The sequence below is a fragment of the Toxotes jaculatrix genome, chromosome 11 (assembly GCF_017976425.1).
Source record: "Toxotes jaculatrix isolate fToxJac2 chromosome 11, fToxJac2.pri, whole genome shotgun sequence".
Classification (NCBI taxonomy): domain Eukaryota; kingdom Metazoa; phylum Chordata; class Actinopteri; family Toxotidae; genus Toxotes; species Toxotes jaculatrix.
The window spans coordinates 20,791,077-20,812,390 of record NC_054404.1 but is presented as its reverse complement, the minus strand read 5'-3'; the positions used below and the strand labels follow the sequence as shown (position 1 = coordinate 20,812,390).

Below are 21,314 nucleotides of genomic sequence, written 5' to 3'. Positions count from 1 at the left end.
TTTCCCACACAGAAGGATCTCAGTAAGGCTGCAGTGACAGGACCTGGTCAATAATAAATGAGGCAATAATTTAGAGCAGTACTGAACGAACGTTCCTCTCTTTACATTGCACACATGACATATTCTATGACATAGGGACCTCACAGTCTTTAGTTGTGATGTACTGTGTATATTTCACTGACACATACAGAACTTTAGATGCATAATATTTAGCCACAGCAGGGCAGACTCTTTAAAGTCTTTTCTCATAGGTGATTTATATATCCAAGTAATTTCATTAAAGAGGTTTGGCCGACTTACAGGTTTGGAGTAATATGCAATGCTTTTTCATGCTCTCTTCTAAGATGGATGCCTTCCTTCCTATACCAGTATCTTTATCAAGAAACACTGCATACTCTGTGGTTTTGATTTATAATGGGCATAAGCTAGTGCTTGCTGTGTTGTTTAGTCCCAGGCATGGTTTAAGTGCAGGCCGCAGAGAGGGAAATGTTTTGTTTCAGCTCTATTACAAAAAAATCAATTTGGAACCTCTGGAGTTTTGTTATTAAAGGAGAACTACAGTTTATTACAAACTAGATTTGATACATCATCATTTCTAGCTATTTCTTATAAATAATTAAGAACATCAATCAGCAAAGTCTGATGGGACAAGAAACATGAGCGGTCAGACAATCACACATGTTGTAATCAAACAATCAGGTCAGTCAGGATTATTTGGAAGAGAAAACAATGACAAATGGTTATAAGTGTCCATAGCAAACATCCACTTCCAACTTCACCTTTGAGCTACAGTACTTACCACAGTATTGTACTCACCATTGTTGGGTTCCAAGAGGAGCCATATTTTATTTGTTTAAAGGGTAAATGAGATGTAACTACTGTAATATTTTGCCCTTTGTATTTGTTCTAAAAAGCTGATAATCTTCTGGCTGTGTTGCTGTATAACTGACAACATAGGACACTCTGCTTTTAGCCACTGTTATGGATGGTCTGCTGCTCTCGTGTTTTCTTACCTCTCACGGTTGAAGATCATGAACTCTTGCTGCACCACTTCAAGGCACTCCTGTAGGTAGTCATTCTCCTGCAGGCAGTCAACAGACCAAACATCCTGCTCATCATCTACATCATCATCTTCCACATCAACATAAACCTCATTATCATCAACCAAATCAGTCAACTGTGTGACCTCTGAGGTAAAAATGTCTTTTTCCTCCTTTCCTTTTCTTTTCCCTTCGTTGATCTTTTTAAACAAGTCATGAATTGTTTGTGAGCCCTCCTCAAATTGGATGTTTGGCCCGAGACAAAAATAGAAGCTCATATTTCCGAAAGCACTTGAGGCCATGACAACAGCACTGAAGGCTTCATAATTTAATAATCCTGGTAATAACGCAGTATGAGAAGACACACACACACACACACACACAGACCCCAAGTCTCATAACCCTGCTATTGTTAGAGGTACACACACGCTGATCAACGCTGATAACACAGACACAGACACACACACAGGACTGACGTTAATAACACTGATGTCATGATGACTGGCTGATGGGAACAGGCTGTTTCTCATAAATACAGAGAGGATATCTCCTGTCTGTGGTAAATAATGTCTCAGTCAAACATAACACAGCACAGGACACAAAGACACTCCAGCTCTGTGTGTGCAGAATAATCCTGGTTTCAGCACAGGCAGGGCACATCAGGACAGGCCCAGGCTTTTTTTCATGTATGTGCTGACTTGTCTTTTATTTCATAACTCTTCTGTTTCAGAACACTGACTGTTTTACCCTACTGTAATATTTTTTCACCTTTGTCTATTTTAGAGAAAGGAGGAAACACTATGAAGGCTCAAACTAACCACTATTTTATTTTAACCCTATACTATAAATGTCAGAAAATAGTGAAAGATGGTCAATTACAACAGCATTTTGTGTCAAACAAACAGCCCAAAACATGGTTATTAAATATACATCAAACAGCTGTCACTGTGATGCTAAAACCAGCTGTAAATGTTTTGTGGGTGACAGATAACTTAAAGGAATGGCTTGATATTTTTGGAAATATGTTTATTCGCTTTCTTGCTGAGAGTCACATAAAAAGATAGAAGAGAAGAGAAGACACTGCTCTCACATTTTTACAGTAAATATGAAGCTGGAGCCAGCAGCTGTTAAGCTTAGCTTAGCATAAAGACTGAGAACGGAGGGAAACAGCTAGCCTAGCTCTGTCCAAAGATAAAAACTTCCACCTAGCAGCACCACCAAAGCTCACCAACTATCACATTATACCAGCTGATAGCTGTGGCTCCATATTTACAGTACAGACATGAGAAAAGTATTATACTTCTCATCCCACTCCCAGCAAGAGGCAAATAAGCAAATCTTCCAAAATATGGAAGTGTTTTGGTAATAATATCATGCTGTAATAATCTTATTTTCTCCTGTTCAAGATGGAATTCATTTTACAGCAGGCGTAAAATATACAGCCCAATAAAAGAGAGACTGTCGTCTAGGAATGTGTATGATTTCAAAAGATCACAGTATAAATAATCAGTGTACTTGCAAGATGCCTGCAGATCACATGCTTTTACAGTGAGTCTATCTTTCTGGCAGAGTGTTTTCCATTTTCAGCTGAGAACAGAGATAATTCACTGTGGCTGAGAAAAAAAAAAAAAAAAAAAAAGATGCTGGGATTTGACTCCCCGCCAATCTAAAAATATGCAGTTCTGACAGGAACTGACAGACCGGAGACCGAGGTAAACCTGACTTGCATTGTTATCCCAGCCTGGCCCTGCCTCTTCATGTGTACCGTATCTATGAGAAACCCTCCTATACAGCAGGTAATAATTTGTTCAGACACACGTGCATGTGCTGGTGTCCTCCTCATAATCATTTGCTTTTAGCACCTACATACTGAAAATAACTCTAAGCTGATTTGCGCAAGGATACAAAGATCAAATTAACAGGGAGATAGCATATCATAACATGGTACAATGGCAAATAACCCTTTTACATGTGAGCCTAGCTAAAAATAGCCCTTTCTATCATCAAAGGGAATAAAGGCCTTTTAACAGATGAGGTGACATCTTGAATTCCACCTTCATCCTAACAGCTCCTAAAACCTCCTCCTCAAGAGAACATAATGCTTTTAATGCTGAGGTTATGGAGCATTTCAGTATTTTATCTTTTGTATCTAAAGATAAAATATGAAAGATGGTGCAGATTAGTAGCTAATCTAAGAAATGTGAGTCTGTTGAAATAATCCATAAAGATACACAGATACATGTTTACACAAAGTGCCTTTCCTTTGTAGTTTGGTTTATAATATTCTGCTATTCCCATACATTTATGGACAGAATAATTGATTCAATAACAAGAGCAAAGCACATTCATATGTAAAGATAATATTAATTAGTTTCAGCCACACTTATTTCTCAGATCAGACATGAAATGTCTATGTCCATCTTGGTAAAGGTTAGTTGATGGTGAAAACACCAGGGACTATGATCAAAATTCAGTTCAGGATTTAAAAGTTCTATCCTTTGCTAAGTCTGATATGTTGTATGATTTAAACATAACTATATCACAATATTGTTCATAAACACCAGCAAATCAACCAAATAAAAAGCACTGTGCCATCGGAAGGCACTGTTCTAATATACAAAGTAGTCATGTATGAGTTGAGAGGATGGACACTGCAGCTCTCTGGGTCATTTGCAGGACTGTGCAGAGGACGATGTCACTCACAGATTGCGAATCCTTGCTGTTGTCTCGAGACCGGTTCTTGGCCAGCCTCTTCTTCTTCTTGTGAAGGGGACGTGACTCCAGGATCATCTCCTCCAGCTCAAAGGTGGGGTCGCAGTGGAGGCGACCTTTCTGTGGGAGGGAGATGCACACGAGATAATTAGAAACACAAACACACACAGGACCATAAATCAGTTGCTGTATACACAGTGCCACGGCGTGCACAAACACAAAGTACACACTAACTCAATGTACTAAATAACACACATGCATACACTTGCATGCACACTCAAACGCACAGTGTGCATGTGCACACACCATGAGTGAGATACCATGAAGAAGGTGCATTCAATTTCCTTTGCATTATTTAGTTGCTACACATGCTCATTATGATCAGCAAACAGGAAGCAGTGCCTGTGTGTGCTCTTAAGTGTTTATTGTATGTGTATACGTCTGTGTGTCTATGTGTTAATATCTGATCTCTTCACACTTACATTAGGAACAAATCCAGCCTCCATCTTCTTCTCGTATACTGCGTCCCAGTTGACGTCAGCGAGGTAGGGAGATGTCTGCATGTCAGACACACTGGAGAAACGATGTTCTGGGTTCACTGTCAGGAGCTAGAAGGACGGACGAACGGACGGACACACACACAGCAATGTCACCTACATCATGTCACCTTCTGAGTAGCAATATCACCTTCACAGCTTCCCTCCTCACTCACAGCCAGGCTCTTCTCTCTGGGAGGTGAAATAAACTTCTTAAATTGTGGGTGTAAAATAAAAATCAATTTGATGGTTTCTTTTTATTGTGCAGTTTCAAATAGTGTGTGGCTGGGCTAGCTGCAGTGAAAATAAGAAGGAGCCGAAAATATTCAGTTCAATTTATACTCCCTCCTGGCTCCCCTGAAACTAGCTTGCCATAAAAATGTCAATGTTTGATATTTAATATTTTCAGCTATAAATACTGAAAGAATTGAGGCTTGTTAATAAAAACTGTTGCAACACCATTTGTTTTCATGGGGAAAGGTGATATTGTTGTAGATACTTTTTGACATTTAGTCTTTGTTTCTGACCATGTAGAAGAACACAGACCCTCGAAGCACTCATAAAAACCTAATGAAATAAACTGTGTAAAATGTACAAATGAACCAATCATCTTGATGTGTGAAATTATCATTGTTGCTTTCATAATATCTTAAGTTTTAGTAGAGTTCCTTCATGTTATCATATTTCAAAATGACTCGTCAGGACAGTGGTGCATAAAGTAAATCAGCAACAACTGCTCTCAAATTTAGCCAGTTAGCTGATTAAATAATTCTGACTCAACCAATTTAAAGGCTGATGTTGAAACTAAACACTGTACACACAATACCTAACTTCTTCTTTTAATTGGATTAAAATATGCAGGCTACTCACCTCACCAGCTGCTAGGCTAGTTAAGTAGCCTAGCTAATTAGGATTGATTCAGCATAAAAGACTACTGTTAGCCGTGTTGGCTAGCTCTGGTTGGCTTGAGCAACTACTAGAAAGACTGTTTGTCTTTTTGCTCGTCACAGAGTTGTGTGTCTTTTAATGTGTGTCAATTAAGTTAACAATGGACAACATTAAGTGTCCCTGTAAGCCACATGAGTGAGCCAGCACGCACACGAAGAGGAGCCCGGAACCACCTCAGCTAAATGGAATGCGGCCGTTTTTAACGTTATCAATTCCACCTGCGGTTTTCCTGCTATGACGCGTCACAAACCGTTGCTGAGCATGCCTGCATGTGATTGGCTGAAAGGTGAGGAGGGCAGCGACGCCACCTCCGTCACGAAAGGTAATATTATGAAATAAAAACGGACATCATGAAATAAACTGTCACATTAAATAAAACTGAGATAACTGTCATAATGAAATAAAAGCAAACTTTTGTGAACAGCTATTCTGAGATTAAAAAAAAAAAATCTATGTTCACTTATGAATGAAATTAGCATTTTGCAATATTTATTATTGATAGTTTATTTTTTTTTTTTTTTTATTTATGTAAGTTTTATGTAAGTATGAAAAAAAACTATAAATATATTGGTACTAAACTTAAACAGGAGGAAAGCTGATCAATTGAAGCCCTTACCGATATAGTAACCAACAGGGGGCACTGTTAATCAAATTAGCCACTCATCAGGTTTGCATCAAAACTGTTGCACTGATAAAGACAGATGAAACGTCACACAAGTGGACTCACTTATTCCAGGGAGGAAATAGAAACTGGTGCTGATACAGTTGTGTTGTTAATGCAATACCATCTGTTTCATTTTTCACCTCAGGGTTAACACTGGGAATGATAATGGGATGTGGCTTTTGTTGTCATGTTAACTCTCTTCCTGTGCTTTATTTCCTTCCGCTGGTCACAGGCTGATTCAGTTTTCTCCTGCAGGGCCGGTTAGGTCTGTCTCAGTGGAGTCCAGACATGGTAATCGATCAGCAGCAGAGCGGAAGAGACCAATGCTCCGTCCAGAACATTCAGACGCAGAGCACATGCACGCCCTCATGCTCACACTTACACTCTGCCAAAAAATATCCTCTTTAACAAGCCACGTGTTCTCTTACTCACTCCAAAATCTTGTCTTAAAATGACTAAAGAAATACAGCCACAGGGGATGAGATCATTTGTTTCCGCCACAGTTTCACTTGTTCATATGACAACACGTTGACATGAAGTAGAATAAGGTAGACTATTACTGCAGAGAAAATTAGCCTGATTCAAGAAAAGCGTTTTATTTCCATTTGGCGCAAAGGGAATCTCATCCAACTGGCAGATTTTCCCTTGGAAGCAAAGAACATTTTGAGCCTCAATATTAAGTTAAATTACTTGTTATGATGAATATCATCAGCAGTATACTGGCTAACACACACACTCTGTCTCTTCTCTCACCCACTTGCCGTGTTTCTGTGCTTCCTTCCATCCCTCAGATTCCCATCTGTCGTTTTTCTTCTCCTTTGCCCTGAGGGTCTCGGCTCATCTTCCCTCCCTCCAGCTCCAGTCCCCCTCCAGTACCTGCATCCTCTGTTCCTGTGGCTTCAGTGGCTTTTTACCTCAAAGAATACCCTGATATCACCTCCATATCCCTGCCCTGCTTCCTCCCTGCTCCTCTTTCTAGAGAAAACCATCTGTGTCCAAGCAGAGGGGTCAAGTTCAATTCACTCAGATTTACTTTATTGAAAATATTACTTTAAAAATCATTAAATTAAGATATACTGATATACTGATATACTCCATCTCCATAATTTCAGGGTTCAGGATTAACTAAAACTCCTTTGTTAAAGATTATGGCAATAACTAACTAACTAACTTTTTTTTATTATTAATTAAGATGTATTTATTTTCTCGGTTGATTAATGAATTAACCATCAGAAAACGGTGAAAATATCCCGTCACAATCTCCCAAAGTCCAAGGTGACATCTTTAAACTGCCTGATTTGTCCCAACAACAAAATCCCAGATTAAACTATTTACTATCACTAAGAAAAGCAACAAATACTTGCAAATAAAAAGGTGGATGTGAGGAAGGTTTGAGGCTTTGGCCTAAATAATGACTTAAATGATTCATTAATTATCTATTACCATTGTACCATTATTGGTAATGTAAAATAACATCTACATCACAAACAGCTACCACTGGCCCAAGTTCATTATAGCTTCATCTCTCAGTAGGAAAAGATTTCCCGGTTTTGAATTCTGAATTAAATCCAACTATTTAACTGACAGAGCTGAAAGTAGATGATGTCCCACTGTGTCCAGCTCACCTTCCTCAAGAGGGAAACCAGGTCCTTAGGCCAGGCTGGGCTGTACTGCACACTGACTGTACTGAAGAGCTGAATCAGGGACTCCACTGAGTTACTGGCATGGATATCATAGGGCCTCTGGTATGGAAACAGGGGGAGGAAAAAACAGAAAGACGAAGAGAGAGAGAGGTGGATGAATGGAGGCAAGTTCAGTTTTTACAACCTTCTGACATCAAAAAGTCAAACTGCCATCACGGCTTACCCATCCACGCAGGACTTCGAAGATTGTTACCCCTAGTGACCACCAGTCTACTTCAAAGGCGTAGCCCGTCCCTCCACTTACAAAGGACTGGAAGATCTCTGGGGCTGAAAGCACAGGCAGAGTATCACTTTTGGTGCAGAAAAGCTTTTTTAAACTACTGCCTGGGCATGTGATTTAAAAACAAAAACAAAAACATATGTTTCTTTGCAAAATGTCACCAGAAAGTTCATTTTCTCCTCAGTAATCATTAGACAAGATGTGACATTTTTGCATATTTGTCTGAGCTTCTCACAAATAAACACAAGAGCTGTAATTTCTATCATTTAATTCACACAAGTGACTCTTCAGTGATGATGAGTGTGGAAAAACGTGTTCAGAAATCAGCAGAAATCTAGTCTGGCACCTTCTAGCAGGAGTATCTTTCATCTGAACACATCTTGCTTTGGTTGTTATCTACATGACAATGTCAGATACATTTTGTTCAAATCAACTTTGCTGTAACCAAATCTAGAGCCCAGTCCTTGTCCTCAGACTGTTCATTTTAAATGTAACGCAACACAATTGTCCTTTGCCCAGAATATAACAACCTTCTTCATCTTTCCTGTAAGGATATTTATTTGTAGAAAGCAATCAGACGTCCATGATGACACCAGACAACTGCAAATCAAAGTTACCCATGTAGGGCTTGGTTCCAGCTAAGGCTGTGGCTCTCTCTCCATCCTTTATTATTGTTGCAATGTTGAAGTCTGTCAAGTGAGCGTGACCTGAGAAGACACAAACAAAAAAAAAATCTCAATTAAAATTTTAAGCATTTGCATTATATGTATGTATTACATACTTTTCCCTAATTACACATAGACTCACAGGCATGGCTGCTAAACAACAGGTAGATATAAGATCTTAAACTGAAAGGATGTTTTTGACACACAGCTGCATTATGGACATGTTTATATATAACCTTATTTAATTAGGCTCTCACAGAGATCAAGATCTGTTTTGCCCAAAAACCTAATTATGGCAGAAGAAATAAGAAAAAACAATAAGACACACAGCAAGTCACTAATAAGTTCACACAAACAGCATCAGAAACAACTGATGTTCAAAATAATGAGTCTGAATTCATCCAGTGGGCTGAGACCCTATGTCATTACGTTCATGTGGTGCACTGTATTAGAAGGCAGTGTTCCCATGTTCAGCATGTACTGGTGAGGTATTAAGAGTTAAGCAGTCCTCAGATCTGCTGTGATGGACAGTAGTTTTAAATTTGAGAAACGATGTGACACACTGACGCAGCTTTAGTAGACATTTATACACAAAAATCACACAGAGATGGTGATTCAGAAATGACACAGTGGTAAACTGCATCAAGGGGTTTTAAGGTGGAATATGTTTCAATTGAAGAAAGATGTAAGAGCGGGCTATGGGTACTTGAGAATAAAAAACATTTTGTTTTACCAGCATTCAGAACAAGTTTGAGATTATACAGAGACATGAGAAGAACGTTGAAAGCAGACTGTAATCTACACATGGCTTGAATTGGAGAAGAGCCACATGTATACAAAATAGTATCACCTGCATTAAAATGGGCATTTCAAGTCTGTGTTGGAGTGACAATATTATAATTATATGAATAAATAATAAATAATAAATGGACCAAGCACAGAACCTTGTGGTACCCCTTGATTATGATGACAGACCATCAGATCAACAGGGTTCAATCAGACAAATATGCATGAAACTAGTTCTGAGAAAGAGATAGATAAATCTATTTCACTTACAGGGCATCAATATAGGCTAAAGTAAATGCTGACACACACACACACACACACACACACACACACACACACACACACACACACACACACACAGTTCACATCCTTACCTTTCTCATCCAGCAGGATATTGTCCGGCTTGACATCTCTGAAAAAGACAAACACAGACATCCTCACTCATCACATAAATTACCTTAAAAGCCCTGAAAACCTTGTTTTTCTGTGTAACAGTAAATCTGCATGACTAAATAACCAACAGTCAAAGTTTATTAATTAAAGAGTTTAAAACTAAAGAAAAACATCCTGACTGAGTGGCACTGGTTGACAACATACGAGGTAAGGTAACAACCCCACAACTGTCATCAAATTTTGATTTGATGATGATGAAGTTTTTTATGTCCTGGTGTCTGGAGATATGTGACATGATGTTTTATTTAACAGAGCTCTGCTCACTTCAAACGAGAAGAGCCCAAACAGAACAGCAGAAACAGAAAACTCTCGCATGAAATATCCAAAAATGTTGTAACTCTGGCAGAAAATGTTGTGTTCATGTAAGAACACATGGCTCAAAGTAAGACACTGACTGAGAAAAATAGTATTCAGGCCTTTTAACGCATTAACACTATATAATTTTATGCGTATGTCATAATAATTTGTTTGCATGCAGTACTATGGAGCTACTGCTGTTTTAAATTTATCTTATTGAAACTATGTAAATGCATAAATTACAGCGTTTCTGTAATCTTCAGTGAAATCAAAACACTGTGATTCAAGTCATCATGATCTGTGGTCAGGTGGGAAAGACTGGGATAAGATGTATACAGTATGTGTGGATGTGAAAGTCTGTAGGAGGTGTTTGTAGGCTGATGTATGTGTGAATTACATGTTGGTGCAACATGTTGTGCGTGTGTGTGTGTGTGTGTGTCAGTGAGAAATCGAGAGGGAGAAAATTCTCATTCCCTGCATTTCAAATGTTGCCTGAATGCATGAGAACACAACCATCACCAGTCCCCCTGGAGGCTCTCGTAGGTTTGCCTGCACATGCTTTTTACACTGGGCACCCATGCAGCAGACACTTTCGGGCGCACGCTTGCGCCCGTGCGCACACATCTCGACATTTCCCAGCCCCTCTAAGCCCTCCACAGGCAATTAACGGAGCACACAGCTTATTTAATTACGCCACACGTCACGCTGGTGTGGAGAATATACGCCGTCCGCGGAGAGCATCGACACACCCCATAGGACTCATGTGTTCAATGTGGCTCTGCAACGCCAAGCTGATGCTAATATCATCTGCCAAGACTCTTGGAGGGGAGTGGTGGAGGGGGGTCGGACTGATGCAGCAACATGAGGCTGGAGGGAAATACATACATGTTCACAGAAAGAATCCGGATACATCTGCCTGCTTACAGCACTGTACCATTTTGTCTGAAGTATAAAATTCACTTAACATTTAATTCCTTTTGCAGTAGGCACAGAAACAGCACTCCTACATGAAACGGCATGTAAAGTGATTTCTTATTTTGTACAGGAACAAACCTCCTGTGTGAGGTGATCCAACAAATAGAGCTTTTAACATGTTAAGTGTATGATGAAGACAAATGCAGCACCCTGGTGAAGAGAAGAGAAGAGAAGAGAAGAGAAGAGAAGAGAAGAAAAGAGAAGAGAAGAGAAGGGAAGGGAAGAGAAGAGAAGAGAAGAGGGACTTTCTACTTTTCCTTCCCTTTTTCTCATAGGACTAATTTTACCTCCTTGGGCATGGTGGCAGCTGACTGTTGCTAGGAGACCAGAGACCCTTCTTCCTTCAGTTGGTGCAACAAAATAATTGTATAGTATTCTCCTGCCAAAAACTTACAGGGTGGAACTAAATTGTAGAGCTGGGGACGGCCGTGGATACCCAGGGAAAGCAGACACAACTGTGTCAAAGACAGACCAGTGGATGTCAAGGAGAGGGTGAAAAAACATTAAAAAAAAATAAAAAGCACAGATACAGGAAGTAGCACCTGTCACCTATTTTTAATGGCAGTTGTGAAATGTACATCATGGACATCTTTGCCAACTGGACTCAGAAAAAAGAGGCTACCTGTCATGTAGTTAAACCAAGGGGAGTAACTGTTTATATGCTTGTTATGGACAAATGCACTAACGCTTGACTCTTGCTTTTCATTCATTTCATTATATACTAATTATCAATGAGTCTTTGTAGTGTTACCTGTGAAGTTGCCAGCTATATGTTTATTTCACAAAAGGGAATGTACTGTTCATTTTTTCATTTCACTGTTTTTATTACGGAAAACACAAAGTTCCAATTTTTTTTATTATTGTTGTTTTTAAATATGTCAGTAAATCAGAAAACGCAGGTATGATTCACTGTCCACAGACATGAAAGACTGCACAACTACACACACACACACCCACACACACACACACACACACACACACACACACACACACACACACAAACACACACAAACACACACAAACACACACACACACACACACACACACACACACACAAACACACACACACACACACACACACACACACACACACACACACACACACACACACACACACACACACACACACACACACACACACATACACAAACAGTACACTGTTGTTTGAAGGAAGAACTGTAGCCCAAATGAGGTTTTGAACAAGGCTCAAACAGTTTTTCAGCCATCTGTGGCACTAAATCTGTAGTCTGCAGGGATCCAGCTCTTTCACTTACTGGACTGCACAGACACTTACTGCTGCGCTCAGCATATTTGGACAAAAAGCTGCGGACGGCGAGTCCACCCTGGTTGAAGATGACGGATGGTAACAATTACGGGAACACACACGAGGGCAAGCTTTAAATATGTAAAGTAACATAAATAAAAACAGGAATTAATTGCTCTTCGAATAGATTTAATAAAGTCGAGTGGACTCCTAAATTGTGTATAACAAATATATTCTTCTGGTGCAAAATAGTGAATGTACACAGTCTAAATGAAAACATAACTGACACGATGCATTTCTCTGAATCATGAAGTGTCAGCTGACAGGATGTGAACCCTAAGGTGAGTGTGTGTGTGTGTATATATATAGATATAGATACAGATATAGATAGATAGATATAGATATAGATATATAGATAGATATAGATATATATATAGATACAGATATCGATAGATAGATATAGATATAGATATATACTGTATATTCAGCATGTGACTCATGTTTACAGCCTAAAGAACTGCATGTAACACTAGTTGGAAAGGCATTGTGACTTTGTGGTTCTGATAAACTAAAAGTGCTTACACAAAGGAAAAAGTTCATTGCAGTATTCCCTCTGGAGGAGAGGAGATAATGCACTTGCACAACTTTCTGTAGAGAAAAGAGTTTTTACTTTACTTAAAATCTTTTTTTTTTTTTGAGTTTGAGATCTAGCTCGAAGAGTTAATCATTACATTCATATATCGGTAATAATATTGCTGCAGGCTGCAGAAGCAGAACACAGTGAACAAAACCCCTTGAATACTAGTTGATACAACTAAAAGAAACTGAGGTTTGGTACATTTGATGAAATAAAATATACAGATGTAATTGGCTGATAGTAAGTATTGTACATACAACGCTTTAATGGATGTATTTGGTAGTTTATTGTGTCTGTCTCTCTCTCAACTGAAACAAAAAAAGAAGAAAAAGATGAATTTGTACCTATGGATGATGTGCTGGCTCTGCAGGTAGTCCAGTGCCAGTGCCATCTCACAGAGGTAGAGTTTGACAGCGTCCTCGGTGAACTGGACGCTCTGCTGCAGGTGGTAGCGGAGGTCTCCTCCCAGCAGGAGGTCCACCACCATGAACATGTCCTCCTCATCCTGAAAGGAGTACCTGGGACCAGTGGGGAGGACACAGTGCTCAGTCACTGTCCAGTGTAGAGAGGAGACATGTGCTACACAAACAAAGGCAAAGACTGAGCACACAAACAACACATACGTGCAGTATAGGGGCTTGTATGCTCTTGCATGCAGTACATAAAATACATCACAAAGCTTACACGGTGCAAAGCTTACGCGATAAACATCTGTAGAAGACAAGCATATTTATAGAAACACACACGGACAAACATGGTGGAAGGTCATATCTGTGTAGGACCACAGGAAAACATGCCCTATTCATGCATCTGTCCCTGTTCTGTACCTGTACAAATAACTTCAAATCTGCAACCTTTATGCATAACGCATATTCTGCATGAATGTATGCTTCCTGCAGGCAGGCTTTGAACATGCAAACTGCACAGTAATAGTGCAAGTAACAACCATCATTATCCTAATAACATGTCACTTATTTAAAGGGATGCAAGAAAGAGAGGAAGTGATTGTCAAATTAAAGCTTGAAAACAGCCTGTCTTTGCTCGACGTGACTTAACTGAAGGCTGCTCGTGGTCCACTAAACATTTTTGTCAATCAGGCTTACTAATCATGCACATCAAATTAAAACACAGCCTCTCAGTGATCTGGGTGGGGATTTGTAACACTGCACACTCCACAATTTCTGCCTCAGACACTGAACAAAACATGGAGCCACGCGGGTGAACGGACTGTTTTTTTTTTTGTTTTTCTGTTGTTTTTTTTTTTTTTTGTTACACCAGAATCAAATTTTTTATCTAAGTAAAATAAAGACAGAATAATATCTTAATTGGCCCCCCATGTCAACCTGCAGAGGAGGAGGGGAAAACAAAGGAAGCTTTCTTCTATCAACCGCTGTTTAATGTGGTTGCTGCTGAGCCAGTTCTTTACTTTCCCATTAAAGCTCTGATACTGTGGTGGTATTACTTCTTTTTATAGCTGCAGGTTCCCTCTGTATCTTCAGGCTTGGCCCTGAACACTCAGGGGGACATTCTGATTGGTCCTATTCAGGTGCAATTTCCTGCCTCTCTATAAGTGAGAAATGGGGCGTGTGTTTGCTGCAGAGCGAATATCATTCCATCTCGTCCACAGATTGGTGGTTCTGCCTCAGAGAAAAAAAAAAAAAAACATCTGCTGTACTGTTGGGTCTTTCTCTTCTCCTAAAACACTGCGTAGATTAATTGTTGAAATGGCCTCGACTTTCACGTGATAGGATTGATAATGGGCGGAAAGCACACTCCTGACTGTGTGTATTAGATTATGAACCTTAACACTGAAATGCAAGAAAACAAACTTTAAACACTGCAGCATCTCTCTCATTAGACACACTGCCACCACTGCAACAACACACTGACACTGACAATAGAGCCACCTACATCAGACACAGTAAACCAACCTGCCCTGGCCCTTCAAAGATCAGCTACACTATTAAAATACATAGTGGCCTCAGCAGATGGCCGGCCCCAGGATATTGTTTGCTGTTGGCAGGGATTCCTCACTGTCACCTTTTTATCACCTCATTGTCACAGTCTGATTCCTGGGATCCAGTTGACAGACGAGCTTCCTCTGAGGTGGCACTCGTTATCTCAGTGTTCCACAAAACGGTCTTCCCAGTCCACCGGCAAAATATCTGGGCTCCTAAGAGAGGGACTGCAGCGGCTCGGTCTGGTTGTCACTTCCTTTCCTGCCTTCACTGAAGTGACAAGGAGATGTCAGATACGGGCCGACAACTGGAGCATATGAAAGCTCCGGCACTGAAAAGCCTTGTCACCTTTAAGACTTTCACCAAGGATGGGACAGAGAAGAAACAAAAACAATTTTATTCCCCCTTTTTTTGGGGAACACTTCATTCCAGATAAACACAATGTTAGGTCCACAAATTTGACAGTCCTAAAAAGGAGTTCTCTGCTGTCTGGGAGTTGAAGAAAGGACTGCTGATTAAACAAAAGAGGAAATGAAAGTGACAAGTCGAAGGGCGTTTGTTTTCAGAGATCATTTGAAGACATCCACCCCTCCCTCCATACATTTTCTGTCACTTATTCAGGTCTCAGGCACAGTGGCGGCAGATTACAGGGGTAAGTATGCTGCGGTCAAAGTGCTTGATGGATCATCGTCCGACAATTTTTGTGACTTCTCACAGTGAAAACCCGACAAGCGCACCCACATCACATAGCAATTACCCAGATGTGTGGAAGTGAGCAAGTAGGCGGGGTTTGAATGTGTCATCTCAAGCTGTTTTTTCCGTCTTCACAACAACTACTTCTGTCACTTTTCATGTGTGCAATCAAGGGCAACTCCATGCATGCCTCTGAGGGCAGACAGCGTGTACTGACCCCATTTTAAGGGGTCAGTTTCAACCATATGTTCCAAATAGGTATTAATCCTTTTGTAAAGTAGTCCAGGCATCTTGTTCCCTATCCACTTCTGCCAGATAAGATATACAATCCATCCAGCATGCTCTGGGTCTACCCCTGGGTCTCCTCCCACGTGGGCATGCCGAGAATACCTTAAATACCAAAGGACTTATTTAGGAAGAATTCTAAGCAGATGCAAGAACCACGTCAACTGCATCCATTTTAATATGAAGGAACAACAGTTCTAAATTCATCTTGTATCTTACAGTAAGAAAAAAATCATTTTGGACTTTAGTATTCAAGCACATTTCTACAGCAAGGGGATAGTTTACGTTGGCAACAGACACAGAGAAAGACAGGTGAAATGTGACAGGCTGTCATTTACATTCAAGTCGATGATTTTGTCTGCGTTTAGCAGAGACAAGAAGAACTGTTTGGTGGGCAGGTCGTGTACAGTGGGTTCATCAGACCATGCTCTGGTGAAACAAGGGTGATAAGAGCAGCGAGACTGAACCAAATAGCCAAGTTGAGGGCTGCAAAACTAAATCAATGAGCTGAAAGAAGCTATAAGACCCTATAGAACTAGAGTCAGGTGAGTTTCTGTCAGTGGGTTTGTCACTATGAGCAAACCCTAGCACGTTAAACATTTTCATCTACTGTTGATATCAAAGTATTGATTAGTGCAACTCCTTTTATATGTCTGTGGTATAGAGCTTGTAATGTTGGGGCGCTGGAATGGGTCAAAATAATGTTTTACCCCCAATCTCATTTTATGTACCCTCTGCTGCTCTTCATACTGAAAAATGAGTACAATTTATTGAATGGTGCCTTATAATGAGCACAGAGGAGTTGCGGGTCAAACCCTTGAGTGTGAATGAATGCCTGGCAGTAATCTGGGGCCTGGGGAGAGCTGTTACTGTCCAAAACCAGGAGGAGGCCATGTGGAAAGGCCAGGACAGGACTAGGCTGCGACAGTCGCAGCGACTACGAGAGGAAGGTTAGCCGGCTGGAAGGAGTACAAGGAACAGGCTGAAATAATCAGGCCACAATGACAAATGAGCCCAGGGAGGCAGGGAGAGGAAAATAGAGGGACAGCGGAAGAGGATAACAGTTTTGAGGAAAAAGCGAGAGAGAAACAAGAGCTTGTGATTCTGTTGGCTGGAGTTGGTCTGCAAAGTTTCAGTGGCCTACATAAAGTTGATGATAGAGATGGGCTGGCTGGAGCCGGCTGCGTGACTCAATCACAAGACACCATCATGCTCCTCTGAGAATTCCTGCAACAATGGCGTGAGTGAACGCTGCCTCTCCTATCAGCGGCCTCCAACCGGTCGCCTTAAGACACAACACCTCCAGTGGCCTGATTTCACAAGGTGCATTTGAAAGCCATGGCCTACAAAAAGTTCTTCTTTAAAAGTAGTGAATGAGGCAGCTTCACTAAAAGTCCTTAGTGCTTAAAGACTGCAAGTCCAGGGCAAGATAATCTGTGGATGCTCAGAGCTATATTACAGAAACAGACTCCTGTGCTTTTGGAAATGACCCCATACTTCGCCTTTTATGAGGATGATTTAAAGCTAAGCCCCCTCGTAGGGCTTGTTATAACTGCTGACCGGGGGTGTAGAGGCTAATTTGTTCCACAGTCTCCTAAGGCCTTGTTCCATCCAGGCCTGAAATCAATATTCCTAATGGAGGCTGAACAGGACACAGCACATCCATCCTCACCACTCCTCTCGCTCTCGTCCTGACTCTGATGAAGGGATGGACACTAAGAGGAGCGCCCCATATACCGCTTCTGCAGATGACTCACCCCTGTTTTGGTTTTGAAACCTTTAAAATCCTTTAAGATGATCTCAGGGGACTGTGTTTAAAGCCCCCCGTCTATGATGACAGTTGCTGCGACAGCCCTAGCTATCCTTGCCGCTCTGCAACTCTGTTTTGAACAGAACTGTGGCGGCGTCCATTTGGTCCTGATTCACTGCTGCATCTCTGAGCCCTTAGGGAGAACGGCTGATGGTGTTTGAGAGTGATCTGTTGTGATGTAACGCTTAAGGTGAAATCTTGCTTTTATAACAATGTACCATACGCCGTAGACCAGGGTATCAAATTCATTGCTGCGTCCTAATGCTGGTTATTCACTGCTACTGGGTGAGGAGAGGTGACCCCGGCACTTTCAGACATATGTGAGGGAAAGAAGAAGTCAGCGTCTTCTCATGTGTCGCAAATCCGTACAAGGATTTGTGTGGATTTGGGGTGTGCAGCAGATGATAGTTAATTTTTTCTCCTCCAAGGTAATCCATTCAGTGTACCCTCGACTCCTACACATCATATCTATGCAGCGAGGGAATGGTCGCAGCAATTACTGTGGGCTGCAAACTTGACATCCGCCCAGCTTAAAGCAGCCTTTCCCCGGCTGATTTGATTCAGTGTGGGCTTTCACAAGGTTGCTTCCTAATGATTCTCCTCTGGAGCTACGGACGGAGCTGTGAAAAAGGCACAGCACAATTCAGTTTGTATCAACGAGAGCAAAAACCCAGCTTTGAGACAGAGTGTGTGACTGTGTGTCTGTGTGTGTGTGTGTGTGTGTGTAGGTAAAAGCCGAAGGAAAACCTTACAAATCCTCTTAATGTGCACATCTCTATTTTGACAAAACAAATCAATGCCAAATTCTTTCTTTGTGATGCCTTGTGCACCCCTCCCGTCTACTTGATGCTTCCCCCCTTTTCGATGATTGCAGGAATCATTACTTCCTCTGACAGCTATTTGGTGTGTTTTCCTGCATTCTCTCTGACTCCGGCTGACTGACTGTTTGGCTCCCTCCTGGCACTGTATCAATAAAAAAACACTCCTATGAAGCTTTATCAAAGCTGGCATTTCTCATGCGTTGCATCTTTTGTTTGCTTTTGAGAACAAGCAGTTCCCAAAGACCCCAGCTGGTCTATCACACATCCATTAATAATGTGCTGAAGTGACCAAATGCCAAGCTCCAGAACTCGTAACGCTCTGATTGAAAAGCCCGTGGATACTGGCAACTGTCTGATCTGCGGGGAATTGGTTTAACAGTATACCCACACGGTGAACCAATTAGGTACCTAGTTGTTATACAGTAAGGGAGAAGATGGAAAGATGAAGAAGAATTCTCATCAGTCCTATTCTCATTACCTGCCCAGCCGAGAATCTGGCTCAGCAGCAGCTAAAAGAAGCAGGCGCTTTATGCGATGCATACAGGTGCAACACGTAACAACGCTGTCACGCACAGATGCTCACAAAGTGTCTGCGTAAACTGGGGCAGAAATAACAAACACACCATAGACTCAAGCTAAAAATTGTTTTCCATTATCTCTCACTGTGTTCCCCTCTCTCTCCCGCTTGAGGAGAAAAATCAAAACTTTCCTTGAATTATACTTTTTTTTTTTGTGCACAGAGAAAACTCAACACGAGAGGACTTCAGTCCCTGCAGATGATCTTCAGAGCAGTCCCACATGAATCCAGTGACTTAATTAGGATGGAACCTATCATTACAGTATTTTCACTCAGCTTCTGACTGAAGGTTTGCACAACGAGGCCACCAAAAGATAGTCTAAAGACACATTTCATTACTCTCTCTGGTGGCTTTGCATGGGACAAGTCTGGTGATTGGAACATTTCAAAAACATCAACACAGCTGCCCGAGTTCAGGGTCTGTGCGTGCTGCACCAGTGGACTCCTATAGGAACAGCTGCATCCAGACACGATCACAGCTGGTTTTGTGTGCCACCTCTCGTCACACGCTCTGACGGCAGTGGTAACGGCCTGTTGAGAATGTGCCTTTGCCTCCTGCCCCCCTCACTATGACGCTTTATTTGTTATGCAGATTTGACAGCTTCCCTATGCTTTTCAAGAGGGCCACGCAAATATGAGCAGGCAAGGTCTGAGTGGCATGAGGGAAGAGGACACTGCTGTTTAGGAAATCCATCCAAAGGGCCAAAGATAGCACTTCCACAGTGATAACTTTGGCAAAAAATATAAACATTCAGGGTACGATGGGATATGATGCTGCTCGAGCAATTACACCAATGGTATTTTCTTTCGGATGAAGAGCAAACATTGGCATCTTCCCTTCTTTAAGGAGTCCGTTCATCCCAACTGTCATTATTTAAAAAATACAAAAAACTAGACTTGGGTCCAAGCAATTCCAAAAAAAAAAAAAGAAAAAGAAAAAAAAATTCAATAGCAATGTTTCTTTCTGGAAATAATGCCCTGGTCACTTTGAAAGACTGGTTTCTGTCGAATTTTCTATGTCATTTTTCACTACTGTGAGCACCACTGATGAAATTAAACTAGATCCACTGCATTAGAGTGGAAGCTAAAAATCTCAGAGGTAGATATCTCAAATCCTTAGCAAATAAAACACAAACTCTCTCCATGCTTTAATATCACCAGAGGTTTTTCAATTAGTGCAAACTGTCCCTTTAATGTTTATGGAATTATCTGTCCTTGTTCTTTTCATAGATGTAAATGAGCCTTAGAATCACAGATGTCAGGAATAATGGCCCCCATACAAGCATATGTGGATTATCCAGATTCAGACTAATTGCTGAATATGGGGCCATTAGAAGTTTGATAAGAGGGAAGCTGACTGAGATCATGTTTTCTTTGTGCTCCCTGTGAGATGGACAGATCCCTTTTTGGATCATCTCTGTGAAGCCGACTTAGAAAGCACAGAGAGGAGGTGGAGGTGTAAAGAGTGAATCTACTCATTCCCACAAAGCCGCAATGATACACTTTAGCATCTTTGTCACTAATGAGCATTTGAAATAATGTAGAGTCTGAGAGAGAGGGAGCAGAGCAACACTAGGAAAACTTGAACACAGAAGGCTTTGGCAGCCATTTACTCCTGCAGGGAATTATACTCTAAAAACACACACACAGGCCTACTACTGTACGCTCATTAAAATACCCTCAGTTTGTTCTAGTAGAGTGGCTTCTCTAGCAGGCAAAACTATCTTGTAGATTAAACTTAAATCATTCACTGCTTAGAGAGGGAATGAGCCCAGGACACGGCTTTGTCTGGAATCATCTACTCACTCTCTACACATAATCAATTCATCATGGAATGCGTGAATAACAAAATATTCTGGCAGCGATTGCTTCAAAAAGATAGGCACGTGCAATATCATTCTACCAATTACAGAGGAGCAAAGTGCTTTGTGTAATATGCCGTGAATGCCGTGCCAGGTCCCCAATTACATTTAGAAATGTCTCCCACTTGGAGATGAGCGTTGAATAATGAAAGCAGCCTCCATTCACCCACATATCAGACTCGAGGGAAGAGTAAGGTCATTTCAAACCGCAGTAATTATCAAATGTGTGCTTCATGGGCTCAGAGTCAAAATTAATATCCCAAAATATCTCTCTTGTGTAAATTGTTTCTTAAGCTAATAGCTGTTGGTTTCTGGAAGAAGATTTGTTTCAAGCCTTAATGAAACTAACAAAACTTTTTTTCACTCTGTGCCAAATGCAGAAAATAAAGTGCATGCAACACTGGGAAC

General features: G+C 41.0%; 1 protein-coding gene across 1 annotated transcript in view; it reads right to left on the bottom strand.

Annotated features, from left to right (window-relative positions):
- The window catches only part of LOC121189653 (serine/threonine-protein kinase 32C-like), a 63,639-nt gene that overhangs the window by 4,424 nt on the left and 37,901 nt on the right, over positions 1 to 21,314 (bottom strand). Inside the window, exons 4-11 of the mRNA XM_041050000.1 lie at positions 13,245 to 13,418; positions 9,649 to 9,686; positions 8,441 to 8,530; positions 7,767 to 7,870; positions 7,526 to 7,642; positions 4,235 to 4,360; positions 3,744 to 3,872; positions 1,014 to 1,081 (exon numbers count right to left, since the gene is read on the bottom strand). Coding sequence (XP_040905934.1) covers positions 1,014 to 1,081; positions 3,744 to 3,872; positions 4,235 to 4,360; positions 7,526 to 7,642; positions 7,767 to 7,870; positions 8,441 to 8,530; positions 9,649 to 9,686; positions 13,245 to 13,418 — 846 coding nt within the window. The remainder of the gene's footprint in view (positions 1 to 1,013; positions 1,082 to 3,743; positions 3,873 to 4,234; positions 4,361 to 7,525; positions 7,643 to 7,766; positions 7,871 to 8,440; positions 8,531 to 9,648; positions 9,687 to 13,244; positions 13,419 to 21,314) is intronic.